The 16855-nt window shown below is 58.1% G+C and overlaps 1 protein-coding gene across 4 annotated transcripts; it reads left to right on the forward strand.

Moving 5' to 3' along the window:
- The first annotated feature begins 483 nt into the window (after positions 1 to 483).
- Positions 484 to 9047, forward strand: GRB7 (growth factor receptor bound protein 7). Of its 4 annotated transcripts, none has more exons than XM_041725135.1 (15): positions 484 to 676; positions 4646 to 4802; positions 4903 to 5056; positions 5245 to 5401; positions 5528 to 5649; positions 5739 to 5816; positions 6121 to 6258; positions 6599 to 6709; positions 6893 to 6991; positions 7260 to 7340; positions 7441 to 7557; positions 7899 to 7953; positions 8083 to 8170; positions 8276 to 8369; positions 8531 to 9047. In XM_041725135.1, exons 2-15 carry the CDS (start codon positions 4651 to 4653, stop codon positions 8675 to 8677), a joined length of 1593 nt encoding a protein of 530 aa, XP_041581069.1. In that variant the 5' UTR covers positions 484 to 676; positions 4646 to 4650; the 3' UTR covers positions 8678 to 9047. The 4 variants fall into 4 exon arrangements, with proteins under 4 accessions (XP_041581069.1, XP_041581070.1, XP_041581071.1 ...); XM_041725136.1 differs by lacking the exon at positions 484 to 676 and adding an exon at positions 763 to 944; XM_041725137.1 differs by lacking the exon at positions 484 to 676 and adding an exon at positions 2047 to 2166.
- The last annotated feature ends 7808 nt before the right edge of the window (positions 9048 to 16855 follow it).

The following is a 16855-nucleotide window of genomic DNA, read 5'->3' on the forward strand; positions in this document are numbered from 1 at the left end:
ATCAGCAATCATACCCTGGGTACCTCTGAGGGCCAGGGTGCAAGCTGGGTGGTAGCACTGTGGCTGGCAATCAAGGGGCAGACCCTGTTGCTGGACACCCTTCTGGCTGGCTTCCCTCTTTTGCTGAGTGTTCCTTGCCCCATCAGGTGGGATCCAGAGGCGCAAGCAGCCCCCCTCGTGTGGCCTAGGAGCAGACCCCATTTGGTGAGGAGCATGAGGAAGGGTGAGCGCCTTATCCCCTCACCTTCCAGCTCCCAGTCCCTCCCTCCCACGTCACGAGGGCTCTAGATCTTTGCTCTTGAGGCTTCTCAGCTCCGCTGTCTTCCCCGCCTCTCCCCTGGCACCTGCTGCCGGGCTGAGAAGGGCAAAAACAATCCCAGCCAGAGTCGAGTGTCAGGGAGTCCCCGCCCCTCCTCCTAGGGTTCCTCCTCCCATGCTTCTCCCCCAGGCCCCGCCCCCACCTGCCCAAGATAATTTTAGTCTCCTTGGGCCAGGAGCCTGGACACACAGGGCTCTCCCTCCCCCAACCCTCACTTCTACTCCAAAGTCGGGACACCCTCCTAGCACCTGTAGAGAAGAGGGAGTGGATTTGAAATCAAGCCCAGGTATCTGGGGTCCCTAGACAGAACCAGACTTCGGACCCCGTGTCCTGCTACTCCTCCTGGGGCTCCTCCAGGTAAGGTGACCAAGATCGGTCCCAGGCGACAGCCTGCCCCCACTCCCAGCCACAACAGGGCCCCAGGCTGTGCCCGTGTCAGGGCCAGGGGCTGGCAGGTCGCCCAGGTGGGCGGCCGGGCGGCCGCCTGGCTCCCCCTCCTGTTCCCCACCCCCCCAGTGATGTCAGGCCAAGGGCGGGCGCAGGAGGGGGACAGGTAGTTAAGGGCCTGGCGTCTCCCTCCCTAAACCAGTGGCCCCAGCCAAGTGTTCCTACGTCCAGGGTCCAGGTAAGGACCCAAAGGGGGGCACTTCATCTTGAGGGTGGGGGGCAGCGGCAGGTCCCGGGGTCACTATGGAAAGACCCCGCCTCCTGCTGTGTTACTCTGGCCGCCTCGCCTCCTTTCTCCAGTCTCCCACATCCCGCCCCTACCTCACCATCTGCCCTGCCTCTCCCTGTTTTCATTCCCTGTTCTCATTTCCTCCCCTTTGCCGGCCTCCCTCTGGCCCCCGGACAAAAAGCAGCTGATGGGGATGGGGAGGGAAGATCCGATCCTCTCCTCCGGGAGACGCCGCTTTCCCGCTGAAATTAGCCCCTCCCCACCTGCCCAGGAGGAGAGCTAGGAGGGGGGGCCGAAGCCCGAGGGCTGCCCCGAGTCATTCCTTGCTCAGCCTCCTGTTACCCGTTTCCCAAGGCTCCCAAGACTGCCGTCCCCGCGGGGGCGGGAGGGTGGGGGTAGGGGGCGCCCCCAGTGAGGAGGGCAGCAGAGGAGAGGCATCCATCCTCTAAGCTGCTAGAGCTCGGCCTCGGGGTTGTTTGCCGGCTCAAAACACCGGGTCCCGCCCTAGGAAGGGAAGGTGGGGGCGGGGCAGGCCCGGGGGTCCCTCCTGGCGTCGGGATGAGGCTCGGAGGCTCCAAGGCTGGGGGGCCGCAGCGCCGGGGGGCCTAGGAAGGTGTGTGTGCGCGTGTGGGGGCGGGGGGCAGTGTTTGGAGAAAGCCCCGAGTCTCGGTCTCCCCGACGCCCGAAGGGGATGGAGAATGCACCTGTCCGCCCTTGGCGCCCCCCCCCCCCCCGCCAAGAATGGCCCCTCTGGGTGGGCGCGTCCTGGACTCTGCTCCCCCCTCCCGCCCCCGGTCCTGCTGGGGAGCCCTCCGCGCAGGCAAGCGCCTGTAATGATTAACTCCGCAGGCGCAATCTAGCATTCTTCCCAAATTAAACTTTAAGAAAGCTCACCCCCCCCTCCTTTTCCCATTGGGTGTTTTTTCCCCAGAGTGAGGGAGTGGGCGGTGCCTCGGGGCCCTGGGCCCTCCCCTCGGCTCCGGGTCACCTGGGGGTTTCCCGCCTCCTCGCTTGGGCCCTCCGGCACCCTCAGAACCCCGAAGGCTGAGCCCTCCCTCCCCACTATACATCCCGCCGGGGGCGGGGCGTGGAGTGCTGGGCCACGCGGGGGCTTCCCGCCACCTGCTGGTCCCCAGCCCAGCCTCGGCCGCGCTGGCCCCTCCCCCTCCCGGTGAGCGACCGAGGTGGCCTTGTTTTCTCTGGGCCCTAATACTGGGCCCTGCCACCCGCCCTTGGGGCCCGCCAGGTGGGGCAGGATTCAGGAAGTAAACAAGGAGACTGCAGGCTGGGAGGGCGGGCCGGAGGGTGGGGCCGCAGCCGCCGGGCAGGAGAGGCCGTTGGGGAAGCCTCTGTTTGGAGTTGTAGTGGGGGGGGCTGATAGATTTGGGGGGTCGGTTTCTTCAACAGAAGCCGCTGGGCCTAGGGCCGCAGTTTGAAAGGTTCAGGTCTCTTGGGAGGGGGATCCCGACCCCGACAGCTAGGATCTGGTTCTCTTCCCATCCCATCTATTTGGTCCTGACCGCCCCATTCTCTTGCCTTAGAAGGGTCTGGAGGGCAAGGTGGAGGGATCAGGAGGCCAAACCCAAGCCTTCAGCGGCCCTCCAGCTCTCTAAGGCCAGACTCCCATCCAATGTTGATTTAAATCTACTCCGGTCACCCTGCCCAAACACTGCCCTGATTCCTCTTCCTTCTGGGATGGAGTGGGGGACCCTACTTTGGTGTCTGGCTTCCCTGCAGCCTCCCCCCCGCCAACCCGCAGTCTTCCTGGAGTGAAGTCATCAGGACTAGTTGCCAGAGGAGAGATGGGATGGGAGTGGGGACATTGTGGCTTGTCGATATTCTGGTGTCTGTTGATGCTCACTGGTGGATGTGTCTTGCCCTTCCCCAAAGGACCCTGAGCCCCCTCCCTGCCACTCCCTCCTGGCCTTTCCTTGTCTGCCTGTCTGTGTCTGTCCTCTCAGGTGTCTTGCTCCTCCTGTACCTGTAGTACCCCTCTGGCCAGGACACCGCAGAGTGTGTTAGGACCCTCATCCCCCAGGGTTGATGTAGATGAGTCTTCTGGGCCCCCTGAGTCCTGGGTGCCAGGGGTGGGGCAACGCAGCAGCAGAATGAAAACCTGGTAGGCCCCAGACAGGATAGTGAGCACTGCGTGGTTTCTTTGGGTGAGTGAGGGCATCACTGGGAGGTCGGCTCTAATCCAGATGGGCCTTTGAATCCAAGCCAGGCCTTTTTCTCTCCTTGGGAGAGGGGGCTCCTGGGCTGGGTGGAGACTGAGGGACCCCAGGGCAGGTTGCAGGTCCCACCCAGACTGGAGGCGGGCCAAGGGTGGGGAGGAGAAGATGATGTCAGAGGAGCTGCGGGGGCCCCACATCTCTACCCCCCCACCTGTCCCTGCCCTGAGCCTCCCCCATTCCTCCCAGGCTGTCAAGGTTGGGGGCGGGAGGGGCCGGAGGTGGGTTGAGGCAGGGCTGTTTGTGTTTCTCCTAAGCCAGGAAGTCGTGCAGATGAGTCAAGGTTGAATAGAGAGCCCCAGGCAGTGCTGTCCCGCCCCACCCTGACTCACCTGTCCCCCAGATCCCCTCACTTAAGGGTCAGGGGCCTGCTCCACCCTGGAGGGTCATTGCCAGGTGCTGCAGGCTGCCTCAAGGCACTGGCCTAGGTCTCAGGTTCTCCCAGGTCCTCCCAGGTTCTAGCCCTGCCAGAGGGGTCTGTGCTGCCTCTGTCCCCAGTGGGCATCTTTGCCTCTGCTCTCCTGTCCTCACTTGTCCTCCTCTGCAGCACCTGTGGGTGCTAGGACGTGGGTGAGACTCTGGCCCTGCCCAGGAGTGCTGGGTGGCTCCAGACCAGTGGGTGGACAAAACAGGTGCGCCTCATTGGCACAGAGTCCAGTGCAGAGAGGGAGCCCTTCAGTCTGAAGGCGGAAAATCCAGGAAGGCTGCTCAGAGGAGGTGACTCTGGCATTGGGGCTTCAGGAATGTTGGGCAGGAGGAGGAGTCTGGAGAGGGCACGCAAGGTTTAGGGGCTGCTGGGGCAAGGGTCCCCAGGCTAGTCCTATCTGAGTCTGCCTCCTGCCCTCCTGGTTCCTGTCCTTTTCCACCTCCTTCTCCCCTTCTGGCCATCACTCAGCACTTGGACAGGCGTTGCCACAACAGGCTCTGGCAACCAGATCTGGCAATAAAGCACTGGAAAAACCCAGGGCAAAGCCCAGAGGAGTGAGTGTCCCATGCTCCGGGCAAGCTCAGAGACAGAGTCAGCCTCGACCGTATGTGGGTCATGGAGTCTGTTGGTGCTGCCCAGCTGGTGTGTGCGGGGGTACCCTCTTAGCTCTTCCCCTGGCAGTGTCGGGCCAACAGAAGAGCACTAGATTTGGAGTCAAAACACCAAAGTTCCACTCATTGACTCACCTGTGATGGGGGCAAGGATGCTTCCTTCTTAGGGACTTGATGTCCCCTTCTTGTAAATGGGCTCATGGTACCCTTCCCCAAAGGTTCCAGGGAAACTCCAGTTAGAGGGGGAGCAGTAAGGTGCTGTGTCAACTCGGAGGGGTACCTTGACAGCGGTGTGAAGTCTGGAGGTCTGGGTCCACTTGGCCCTTCTCTGCAGGACAAGGGCACACGAGCAGCTGCTTTCAGTCGCCTTTTCTCCCTTAGATGTTATGGAGCTGGGTCTGTCTCCACCTCATCTCAGCAGCTCCCCAGAAGACCTGTACTTGGCTCCTGGGACCCCTCCTGGGACTCCCCCACCTCCCGATGCTCCTCTGCCTGCGGAAGTGAAGAGGTCCCAGCCTCTGCCCATTCCGACCAGCAGGTACAATGGGGTGATGGAGCTGAGGAGGGGCTGGTGCGGGGGGCAGTCAGTGTTGGGTAAGTCAACAAATTCTCTCCCCATCCCCCACCTTGGGCCACAGGAATCTTCTTCGAGAGGAGGAGCTGCGGTCAACCTCTCTGCCTTCCATCCCCAACCCCTTCCCTGAGCTCTGCAGTCCTCCTTCACAGACCCCCATTCTTGGGGGGTCCTCTGGTGCAAGGGGGCTGCTCCCTCGAGATGCCAGCTGCCCCCATGTGAGTTGTCTTGGGAGAGAGAAGGCAGGGATATGGGGGTGCTATGGGACTGAGGCAGGTAGGGTGCCCCCTCCCTGGAGGGGGGAGGGGAATTCAGTCAGGAGTCCCTGAGGATATAGCAGGCAGGGGAAGGGAAATAACCCCCCCCTTCACCCTTCCTCAAGTCACCTGCAATTCCTGGGGTGCAGGTAGTAAAGGTGTACAGCGAAGATGGGGCCTGCCGGTCTGTGGAGGTGGCGGCAGGTGCTACAGCCCGCTACGTGTGTGAAATGCTGGTGCAGCGAGCTCATGCCCTGAGTGATGAAAACTGGGGGCTGGTGGAGTGCCACCCCCATCTAGCACTGGGTGAGTTGGGGTGCCAGGGGCTGTCTGGGCAGGGAGGCAATGCTTCACACTTTGGGCTAGGCAGGTGGCCCTCCTGGGAGGCCTGTCTGGTGTCTGCTGACCACTGCTTTCGGCCCTTGACTCCAGAGCGGGGCTTGGAGGACCATGAGTCCGTGGTGGAAGTGCAGGCTGCCTGGCCCATTGGGGGAGACAGCCGCTTTGTCTTCCGGAAGAACTTCGCTAAGTACGAACTGTTCAAGAGCTCTCCGGTGAGTGTGTGTGAAGGGCGTCTGGGCACTGGGACACCCGGGCCCCCAGCCTGGGCCCATCGTCCCTGACTCCTGACTCTTCCCCCCAGCACTCCCTGTTCCCAGAAAAGATGGTCTCCAGCTGTGTGGACGCACACACAGGCCTATCCCACGAAGACCTTATCCAGGTAAGGGGACACCCCCATTCCATGGCATATTCATGATTCCCCAGGATTGCCTATTGCTTTTTTGGTCCTCAAGCATTGTGCCTCCCTCTATGTGGTGGGGAGCCTCGCACAGTCCCAGGTGACTGGACAAGTCCCTCTTTCCTGGCTGAGTGTCAGTTTCTTGGTCTGTGAAATGGGACAATAAATGCATGTGGAACACCTTCTCTTCTGAAGCTGTGTGTGTGTGTGTGTGTGTGTGTGTGTGTGTGTCTCCCTTGTCTCCCTCTTGGCCTCTCACCCTCTTCCTGCTCTCTTCTGGCCTCAGAACTTCCTGAATGCAGGCAGCTTCCCAGAGATCCAGGGCTTCCTGCAGCTTCGAGGGTCAGGACGGAAGCTCTGGAAACGCTTCTTCTGCTTCCTGCGCCGGTCTGGCCTCTATTACTCCACCAAGGGCACCTCCAAGGTGAGGTCTTGAGGGTTGACAGCCTCTGCCCCTAGGATATCCCCTTCCCGGTCCTTCTAGGAGTTATCTGTTGTCTCTTCCCTGTTGGAACTCTTGGATCTTTCTCCCCTTGGGACCTGAGACCCTCAGCTGCTCCTCTTTCCCTCCTGACTCACCTACCCTAGGAAGGTAGTGGGAAAGGCAGGTGGAACTGAATTTGAGTCCTGGCTCTACTTCTATTTGCTGTGTGACTTGGGGCACTTCTCTGCTCCTCTCTGAAATCTCCTCACCTGGCTTATGGGGACAATAGTAAGGGGATAGGGTCTGCCTGTAACAAGTCCTGCCTACTTGTGCCACATAGGACCCGAGGCACCTGCAGTATGTAGCAGACGTGAATGAGTCCAACGTGTATGTGGTGACCGAGGGCCGCAAGCTCTATGGGATGCCCACAGACTTCGGCTTCTGTATCAAGGTAAAGACCATGGCTGGGCCTGGGAGGGAATGGCAGGTACTCAGGGCCCAGGATACTACCTAGGGCTTCTGATCTCCATCTGGGATACCCAGACTCCTCTCCCTGCACCTTGCCCTGCCCCACAGAGGCAGGCACCTGGTCCTAATGGAAGATATGGGACCAGCCCGTTTCCTCTCCCTACAGCCGAACAAGCTTCGAAACGGCCATAAGGGGCTGCGGGTCTTCTGCAGCGAGGATGAGCAGAGCCGCACCTGCTGGTTAGCAGCATTCCGCCTCTTCAAGGTGGGACTCTGGGAGTGGCATGGGGGGCTGGCCCCACCCCCTGGGTCCTCTGGCATGAAGGAGGAATTATAAGTCTCCTCTCAGGAATGAGGGGGCATTGTAGCCTTGCTCTCTCAGTATGCCTGGTCCAAGGCCAGAGTCCTGGCTTTGGCTCCAGAAATCTCCTTATCCAAGGCAGAGATACAGTCTTGGTCTTGGGAAGTTCTGGCATATGGGGGTTTCACAGCAGTTGCTCGACCTCAGGCTCTCTTTCTCCCTCCACCTGCAGTATGGGGCGCAGCTGTATAAGAATTATCAGCAGGCACAGTCTCGCCACCTGCGTCCATCCTGTGTGGGCTCTCCACCTTTGGTGAGTGCACAGGGGCAGTAGCTGGGAGTGGGCACCCAGGCCCCATCCTGGGGATACATGGGCCCTGTTCTGACTCCTCCCCATCCTATGCCATCTACAGAGGAGTGTCTCTGATAACACCCTGGTGGCCATGGACTTCTCTGGCCATGCTGGGCGTGTCATTGAGAACCCCCGGGAAGCTCTGAGTGCAGCTCTGGAGGAGGCCCAGGCCTGGAGGGTGAGGGGCCTGCACCCATCTGCATGTTTGTACGGGGGACCTCCTCTCCATGTGGTTTGAAGGGGTGGGGGCTGAGGAAGAGGGAGAGAGAGAATCTTAGGCTCCCAGCCTGGGGCTCGATCTCATGACCCTGAGATCATGACCTGAGCCGAAATCAAGAGTCAGATGCTTAGCTTGCTGAGCCCCCCAGGTGTGCCTCTCCAAGATGTGGGTTTCCATGGTATGGGAGAAAGAGAGGAGTAAGGCAGGTCCCCAGGTGTGGAAAGGGGCTCTATATTCTTGAGGTGCCAGGTAGCCCTCCAGTCATGTCCTGATTCCCTGTGTTCCCCATTGTTCTACAGAAGAACCATCGTCTCAGCCTGCCCACCCCAGGCTCTGGTACGAGCCTTAGTGCAGGTAGGTGAGCACCCAGCGTCTCCAGGGGTGGGGGCTGCCATGGCTTCTCTGAGCATTCCTGGTAGGGGTGGCTAGTATGGGGGGGTCTCCTCCTCAGAGTGACCACCCTTCTGCCTCCCCCAATTCCAGCCATCCACCGCACCCAACCGTGGTTCCATGGACGCATTTCTCGAGAGGAGAGCCAGCGGCTCATCGGGCAGCAGGGCCTGGTGGACGGGTAAGGGGCCGGGCTGAGCAGGCCAACAGATCCAGAGATAGGAGACACCCTGTGTCAAGGTGGCAGCTGTGTGTCCTCGGGTAATGTTGCCCTGTCTCCCGGCAGCCTGTTCCTGGTCCGAGAGAGTCAAAGGAACCCACAGGGCTTTGTCCTCTCTTTGTGCCACCTGCAGAAGGTCAAGCATTATCTTATTCTCCCGGTGAGTAATCCCTGTCCTCCTCATCAAGAAGCTCTCCAGCCCCCACTGTGTCTGGGGTCTCTTGCTCTCTCTTTTGTCCCTGCATGACCACTGGGGACCTCAGTCCTCCGGCCTCTTCCTGACCTTCCATCCCCTGTGGCTCTCCCCACCCCCCGCCCCAGAGTGAGGAGGAGGGCCGCCTGTACTTCAGCATGGATGATGGCCAGACTCGCTTCACGGACCTGTTGCAGCTCGTGGAGTTCCACCAGCTGAACCGGGGCATCCTGCCGTGTTTGCTACGCCACTGCTGTACTCGTGTGGCTCTCTGACGGCATGTGTCTCAGCCCGTTCCAGGCTGGCCACTGGTCCCTGTGCTCATAAAGTGGACTTGGAGGGTACAGAAGGTACGGACAGGCCCATGAATAACTGGAGGACAACTCTACTCCAGAGAGTTTTCTACTCAATCCTTTGCCTCCCTCAGGCAGAAAGTGCTCCCCCACCCCCAATCTCTCTCCTTAAGAAAAAGTACTTGGGGTGGCCCTCCCCTCCATGGAGCTCCTGGGCACTGCTCTGGGGCAGGGCATTATAGGAGTAATGGGGGCAGCCCAGGTGGTCTTAAGCCCCACACTTTGTACAGACTGAGAGGCCAGTTGATCTGCTCTGTTTTATACTTGTTACAATAAAGACTATTTTTTGATACACCCATGAGTTCTGTCTGGCAAGAGCTGGCTAGCTGGGGTAGAGAAGGGGAGTGGGAGATGAGGGCACCAGGCCTTGGTGAATGTGTCAGATAGGTCAGGGCCATATATCCTCCAGCCTGGATGTTTCTTGAAGGCAGGGTGGTCTTGGTCACCTGAGAGTCTCCAGTGTCCAGCAGGGAGCCTGGTCCATAGTGGCTGCCCAGTAACTTCTTGTTTAATGAATGCCACGTTTAAGGGATTGTCATCCAGATGAGATCTCCTGACAGGGCCTAAAGCCATGGAGGTAACTCTAACAGGCCTGGGAGCAGGAGCTGAGTTCCACAGCAGGGGCCTTCTGCAAGTCCTGGCCCAACTGCTGGGATGAGTCCTGTAACCATGCTGTTATGCATCTACCATCCCCGGACACGTGGCCCACTACCTCTCCCAGGTCCCCATGACCTCCATTGTCAACCCCACTCCCTCCTGCCTTCTACTTCTATAGTTTCCTCCCTTCAGAAAGCCATATAAACGGAACCCTAGGGGATCCCTGGGTGGCTCAGCAGTTTCGTGCCTGCCTTTGGCCCAGGGCGCAATCCTGGGAGTCCCGGGATCGAGTCCCACGTCGGGCTCCCGGCATGGAACCTGCTTTTCCCTCTGCCTGTGTCTCTGCCTCTCTCTCTCTCTCTCTCTCTCTCTCTGTCTATCATAAATAAATAATAATAAAAAAAATCTTAAAAACAACAACAACAACAAAAAAAACGGAACCCTGCAACACTCAGCCCTAGGAGTCTGGCTCCCTTCTCCAACCCATCTTCCAACATCCAGAGTGATCCTTCCAAAATACAAGCCCAGATGGGCCCTGCAGGGTCTGGCCTCTCCCCACTGCCCATGCTGGTCTGTTTTGTCTAAAGAGGTTTTAATCATAGGCAGCCTGGGTAGCTCAGCGGTTTAGCATTGCCTTTAGCCCAGGGCATGATCCTGGAGACCCAGGATGGAGTCCTGCATTGGGCTCCCTGCATGGAGCCTGCTTCTCCCTCTGCCTGTGTCTCTACCTCTCTGTCTCTCTGTTTCTCATGAGTAAATAAATAAAATCTTTAAAAAAAAAAAGTTTTTAATCTAAGAATTTTACAGTTTTAGCTTAGGTGACAGGAGAGCTTTATAATAACTGTATCAAATTGGCAATACCTGGACCTGCCATATGATCTTTAAATAATGAAGAGATAAACCCTCTCTCCAGACACGTGAACTCCAATGAGGCATCATTTCTGCCAAGAAATAAAACCTCAGTTTCATCCCTTGGATCTAGCTGCTAGTTTATCAGAAGTACAGGGGACAGAGGAACATGTGAAATGACACATGCGTGGGGATACAATTACCCAGATCCAGACTAGGAAACTACAGAACAGATGACCCAGCTTCTTTGACAACAAAATTACGAGAAAAGATGAGGAATCTCTAGCTCTCAAGAAATTTAGATATATGTAATGTGCTGACTCATTTGATTAAAATCCAAACTACTAACTGTAAAAAATATTTATGAGCAATTGGGGGAAATTTGAGCACTGATGAGATATTCAATGATATTAAGGAATTATGGTTAACTTTTCAATGAGTGATAAATGGTACTTGTGTGTGTCTTTAAGTCCTCACCTTTGAGAGATTGATTCTGAAGTATTATAGGTGAAATGATGTCTTAGCTTTGTTTTTAAAATAACCCCAAGGAAAAAAAAATAAAATAACCCCAAGGTTAGGGGAGAGAGTCTGAGCATGGTCATGGGTTGCCCATGAGTTGACAATGGTTGAAGCTGTGTAATGGGTATATAGGGATTCATTAAATTCTCTAAATTTGTGTAAGCTTGAAAATGCTATAGTAAAAAAAATTTTTTTTAATGGAGAACCTCTCCCCAAATCTTTGGGATTGGGCACAAGGTAGTGGGATCCTGTTTGTCAGTGAGAAAACTGATGGTTCAGTGAGACCTGGCCCAAACTACAGTTAGTGGGAGAGCCAAGATTTCAACCTAGGTCTGAATACAGGTCTGGGCTGTTCTGCTACCCCTACCTGGCTGGCTTCCAGGTGGAATTCCTAAGTGGCCTGTGGAGGTGGGGTGGAGTGGGTGGGGTGATGGGATGGAGGGGTGTGGGGTGTGGGTGTCTTCCCCTGAAGAGCCCCTCCCTTCTCTGCAGCCCTGGTTTCTGGCTTGGGGGTTGTCCTGAGGTGAACTTGAGAAGGACCAGCCACCATAGCCAGTCTTTGAGCCAGGCTTGTCACTCCCAACCTTGGGGCTGGGGAGCCAGGCCTGTCAGACACAGGTGGGCCTAGAGCCTCATCCATCTTCCAGCTAAGAACTGTCTGGGTATTTACCCTGAAAAAATTACTGCAGCCAGGCATGAGAGGGGTGCAGATTTTGTTTCTTTTTAGCAGGACTTGAGGAAGCAGGGACCAGAGCAACCTGCTGCCTGCCACTTGCCATGGTTTCCAGAGCCATCCTATCACTGACTTCTCCTGGGGCTGAGTGGACTGGTTCTGACAGTGTGACTGGCCAGGGATGCCCAGGGCCACTTCTACGGTGTGGGTGCTAGGGGTCCATGATGGGGTGGGAGTAAAGGGGCCAGAATGACTCACATCTTAAGCATGTCCAGGGATTTAGGCTGTTAAAAAACAGGACCCAGTGTCTCTTCATAGCCTGAGGTTATTATGATATACAAGGACAATGCCTTGTCAATCAGCTAATCAGAATGTGTGGGACAGATGCCACTTTCACTTTACAAACAGGAAACTGAGGCTCAAAGAGACTGATCCACCTGAGGTCCTATATGGAGTTGGAGACAGATCAGACTGGGACCAGCTAGTAGGTGGTAGAACATAGCCCTTCTTTGCCCTTTGTTCTCTGGCCCATCTGTTCTTAGTGGTGGCTATTATGAAGGACCTGGGCCTTTGAGGACCCTTTGAAGTGGCAGCTGGCTTGACCCTGAGCTGGATAATGGATATCAGCAGATGAACATCCTTGCTGGATAGCTGAGATCTCTGGCTTCTTGGAGGAAAGGCAGGAGCTGAGAATGTGGACACAGGGGCCCCTCAAGATCAGCTTGCGGGCAGACCCAGGGCAAGATTCCCCCACTCTCTAGACATGGGAAAGCTGCTGTTTTACTGCCAAAGAGGCTGAAGCATGATCCACAGAGGCCAGACAACAGAGGGGACTTCCAAGGATGGCTGCAGCGTGTGTGGCCAGTAGAGGCTTATGGTTATGATGAAATTTGGGCTACTGGGAGGGAGGCAGGGACATTGTGGAGAAGGTAGAGGCTGGCACCTAACATACTATCTTTTCAGTATCAAGTTATTGGATTTGATTTTAAAAAGCATACAGGCTTTTTTTGTTTTTGTTTTTGTTTTTAAAGATTTTATTTATTTGAAAGGGAGAGAGAGAGAGAGAGAGAGAGAGCAGGAGGAGGGGCAGAGGGAGAGGCAGAGAACTCAGTGCTGAGAACTCAGAGCCTGATGCAGGGCTGTCTCACGACATTGAGATCATGACCTGAGCCGAAATCAAGAGTCAGCCACTTAACCGACTGAGCAACCCAGGTGCCCCAAAAGTATATGTGCTTATTAAAGAACATTTCAGAAATCAGAAGAAGACTTTGGAAAAGAAAAAAGAAAAGAAAAATCCCTCTTATCTCCCTATGCTGAGGAGGACCCAGGCATTGAGAGGGTGACACAGGGCCCACATCCAGGGGGCTAGCCCTACATGTAGATCACAGACACCAGCTCCTAGGGCTAGCGTGACTGGTGGGAGCCTGGTGCCAGGGCACAGAGCTGTCCTTGGCAGCACCACAGGCCTATAGGAGGATGGGGCCACAGGGTTCACCTCCCTTCCTGGTCATGTGGAGGGCAGGGATCCTGCTGCCAATTTTATGGACTTTGAGAACAGGTGGGAATGATTCTAGGGAAGCACCCCCCACCCCTGGCCCCCGCCATCTCAGGATGCCCTAGATGGGACATCCAGACAGACAAAGCTCTGGACAACTGACGTTCTCCCTGATTCCAAAATCCTGTTCAATGAAATCTACACAGCCTCCAAGTACCTGGGTGGAGGGCCTGCTGGTGCCAGCAGAGGGTTCAACATTGGGTCAGTGATCCTGCCTGGCTCCTTCCTTGTGCCCAGCGCCAGGCACCCTGAGGAGGGAGAGAGGGAAGAAGAAAAGAAGACAGGCAAGAGAGATCAAGGCCATTTAGAAGGATCCTTTCTTCCAAACTGTCTATATAAGCAGTTTTCTACTGGCATCCTGCAGTCCAAGGGTTCCCGCAGGAGTCAGGGGCAGGTTGCGCTCGGGTTGGGGAGAGCACTACTTTTATATCCGGGAGTTCGGCTTCATGGCACACTTGGAAAAAAGGCTTCCACTACTGTATGACTGAACTGGTCTAGCAGACAGAAGAGAGGGCCCAGAGACGTCAGGGGTTGGTTGGTCCAAGTGGCATCGGGCCTGTGGCAGAGTTTTCCTGTCCCGTGCTGTTGGCACAATCTTAGCTTTGGGGCTTGGGAGTGAGGTGCACAGTGTGGCCTCTTAGGACGGAGGATTCTGAGCTTCCTTCTGGGGTAGGGAGTGGAGAGAGTAGGGAAAAGACATATAAGGATCTTGGGGAAGTTGGCTATTGCTGAGGGATCTAGAGCCACGGGGGGGGGGGGGGGGGGCTGTGATCCATGGAGCTGAAGCTCCATGACCTCCATACAGGAAGGGGTGTAGGAAGTGGGGGTAATGAGTGAGCGAGATGGGTTGTGCTCTCCGGGGCCGTTAATGAGCTCTGAAATCCAACCCCTTGTGGGGTGAGCTGCGATGGCTCTAGCGTCCTCTTGGCTGCTCCAAGGAAGAGGCGGGTTTGGCTTTTTTTTTTTTTTTTTTTTTTTTTTTTTTGCGGGGCACCTGTGGGGGGCAGTTTATTGGAGCTGCGTTTTCACGGGAGGCAGTCTGCTTTTACTAGGGCTGGGTTTATCTCGGAGTGGTTTAGGGGAGAATTCGGGAGACTCCACAGAGCTGGCGCCAAGGACGGATTCCTCCGCATTCACGGGCACACCCCGCGCCGCGATGAGATCCACGATGTAACACTAGTGGGGATTCTCACCGGCCAGCACCTCGACTTTCCGAAGGATTCCCAAAGTCCCACCTCTTGGTTCCCTTCTTCCAGGCCGAGCCAGCGCGTCCCACACGTCGCGGAGGAAGGCAGCAGTCGCGGCGAGGGTCCCGCGGTCGGGCGCGCGGCTGCGGGGCTGCAGGGCGCCGAGCCGTCGGGGTGTCGGCGCGGGAGAGGGTCGGCCCGCCTCGCCAGGGGGCGCGCTTCGCCTCGGGCCGCGGGGAGGAGGCGCGCGGCCTTCGCTCGAGCTGGTGGGCTGCGCGGGGCCTCCGGCGGCGAAGGCCACGGCCGGGCGGCGGCACCTCGCGGGCGCGGCGGGCGGGGCGCTCCTGCTCCCCGAGCCCCGCGCCCCCGCCTCCCGACGGCGCCCGCGCCTCCCAGCCGCGCGGCGGCACTGACACCCAGCGGCCGTGGCGGGGAGTGCAGGCGCCGCGGCGGCTCCGCCGGCAGGGTCGGCGCCTCTCGAGGTTCCCACTCGCGGCGACGGGCGGGCACCCCAGGCGAGGAGGCCGCGCTCTGCAGGCCGCCTCGCGGGGCACTTCCCCTTCCCCTTCCCCTCCCCCAGTTTCCTCCGGGCCAGGCGCCCGAGCGCTGGGAGATCCTGGAGGGCTGCGGTGCCCGGAAGGGCGGGGCGGGGCGCAGCGGCGGCGCTGGGCTGTGACCCCGAGCAGTTTCACTTCTGGAATCCTCCCCGGGTGTGATGGGAGAGCATCTGGGGTGGGGGCCGGGGTGGGGGTGATGCTCCCAGGCGTGCCGCCGGCCGGCGCTCGGGACCCCGAGGGAGGAATGGCTTGCCACTCCCGGGGTGTCACGCGCCCCACGCCTCCCTGCATTTTCCAACCGGCCCCCCGCCCCGCCACGGGTTCCACTCGCCGTCCCCGGAGCTGCCTCTCCTCCCCAGCCGCCGCCGCCTCCGCGGGGGCTGCCGACCCCCGGAGAGGCCCCGAGCGGCGTGGGCGGCAGGAGGCGCGAGCTGTGAAGCCGCAGGCAGGGGGTTAGGCTGCGGGCTGCTGAGACGCCGAGCAGTTTCTCAGAAGTGCAGCTGCCCCTCCCCTCACACCCCCCTCGGCTCCCACCTCGCCCTGCACCCCTTCCCCCTCCGCCCAGCCTTCGCTCTCTGGGCACCCCCAACCCGGGAATCTGGGGTCTGAGTCCACGCAGGATTAAGAGAGCCTGAGAGAGGACGGGGCCGGGGGTTCAGACAGCCTCGGTGCCGCGGTCACCTCCGCGTCCCCCATACTCCTGTGGGCCCCATGGGAATTTCATGCAACGCTTTAGAAAGTGACCACTTAGGGGAATCACAGGCGGCTCTGGCCGTCGTTCCAAGCGCCCACCTCCTGTCAGTGCCTGAGTGTGGTGGGGAGAGAAGGATGAGGGCACAGTCTCTTTCCCTCCTCTTCGTCTGGAGTTAGAGGAAGGCCTGGCTTGGTCTTAGCCGGAAGGAACTTTATAGAGATCCAGTTCCAGGGAAACATGAAGGCCCAGAGAGGGAAATGAAAGTGCCCACGGTCACCCGGAGAGTGGCAGGGCTGCGACTGGAAGCCAAGAGTCCAAATACTCAGCTGGAATCCGTACCAGCCTTTACTGAGACTTCAGAGCTTTGCTGGATTCATTGATTCTGTCACTGGCCCCCCACCCCCACCCCCCCACTCCCCCCAGACTAGGGAGGGTGGGTAGGGTATGCGACAGGGAGGTAGAGGTGCTGGGACCAATTCCAGTCGGGGTGGGATGGGGATTGACCTCACCCCCAAGGACAAGCCTGGGGAGGAGGTGACATCTGCCCCCCTAGTTCCCACCAGCCGCCCCCAAGGCTGTGGTTTATTTGACTAGGCAGCTCTTCTAGGCCAGGGGGCCTGGTGGGGGGGGCGGTGATGGGAAAAGACTGCTCTAGGGCTTCCTGCCCCATCAGTCCTGGGGAAGGGGGGCAGTTTACATCACCCACAGGCCCTCTAACCTCCATAGTTTCCACTGCAGTGCTCTTTCCTTGGGTATGTTCATGTTATTCTGGGGGAAGGCCTGTTATTGGGGGGGAAGGGAGGTAGCTGCCTACTTCACAGGTCAAGACAGAGTTAAAAAAAACCGCAGCAAATGCAACACCCCGTGTCCTTCAGGGACTTTCCATGACACCTTCCTTCCCCCCTTCCCCCAAGCCAGGGAGTACCTCCCCAGAGGGCCTCCCCACCCCAGGTGCAGTGGCTTTTGGCTTTTATGCAAACAACTGTCTGACCGGGAATGCTCTGCAGCCAGAACTTGTGTCCTGGGCCCAATGTGCTCTTCCACCATCCCTCCGCGTTCCTGGCCTTCCCAGAGCTCTCATCTCCACTTTTCCACAAACTCTGGGTGCTAGGGAATGGGAGGTGAGGGAAGGGAAACAGGTCCTTGTCCCCCTCCTTGCCTTTGGATGGCAGTTGCCTGCAGGTGGAGATTCGGGCACACAGCCTGTGTGAATGGCCTGGTTGTGTTGACTGCTGGGGGAGGGGAAGGAAGAGTGTGCAGGTGTGGGGTGGCCTCCCCTGCCAGGCCCACTACTCTCTAAAGTGTCACATTAGTTCCCAAGAATTAGGAAAAGAAAACTGTCCTTAGGCTCAAAGCCCATCCAGCCCCTCGCCCAGCTCCAGCCAGCCCCAGAGCTCACTGGCAAATGGGATCAGGTCTCTGGTCTCCCTTTCTCTCTTAGTTGCTCCTACTTTGCGAAGGGACTGGGG

The sequence above is a fragment of the Vulpes lagopus genome, chromosome 12 (genome assembly GCF_018345385.1).
Source record: "Vulpes lagopus strain Blue_001 chromosome 12, ASM1834538v1, whole genome shotgun sequence".
NCBI lineage: Eukaryota > Metazoa > Chordata > Mammalia > Carnivora > Canidae > Vulpes > Vulpes lagopus.

What these genes read in the sequence shown, in the direction of transcription:
- GRB7 (XM_041725135.1), top strand. Translation starts at nt 4,651, where the DNA reads ATGGAGCTGGGTCTGTCTCCACCTCATCTCAGCAGCTCCCCAGAAGAC. An exon ending in CCACCAAGGGCACCTCCAAG is followed by an intron (nt 6,259 to 6,598) that starts GTGAGGTCTTGA and finishes TGTGCCACATAG; the next exon opens with GACCCGAGGCACCTGCAGTA. An exon ending in AGGAGGCCCAGGCCTGGAGG is followed by an intron (nt 7,558 to 7,898) that starts GTGAGGGGCCTG and finishes ATTGTTCTACAG; the next exon opens with AAGAACCATCGTCTCAGCCT.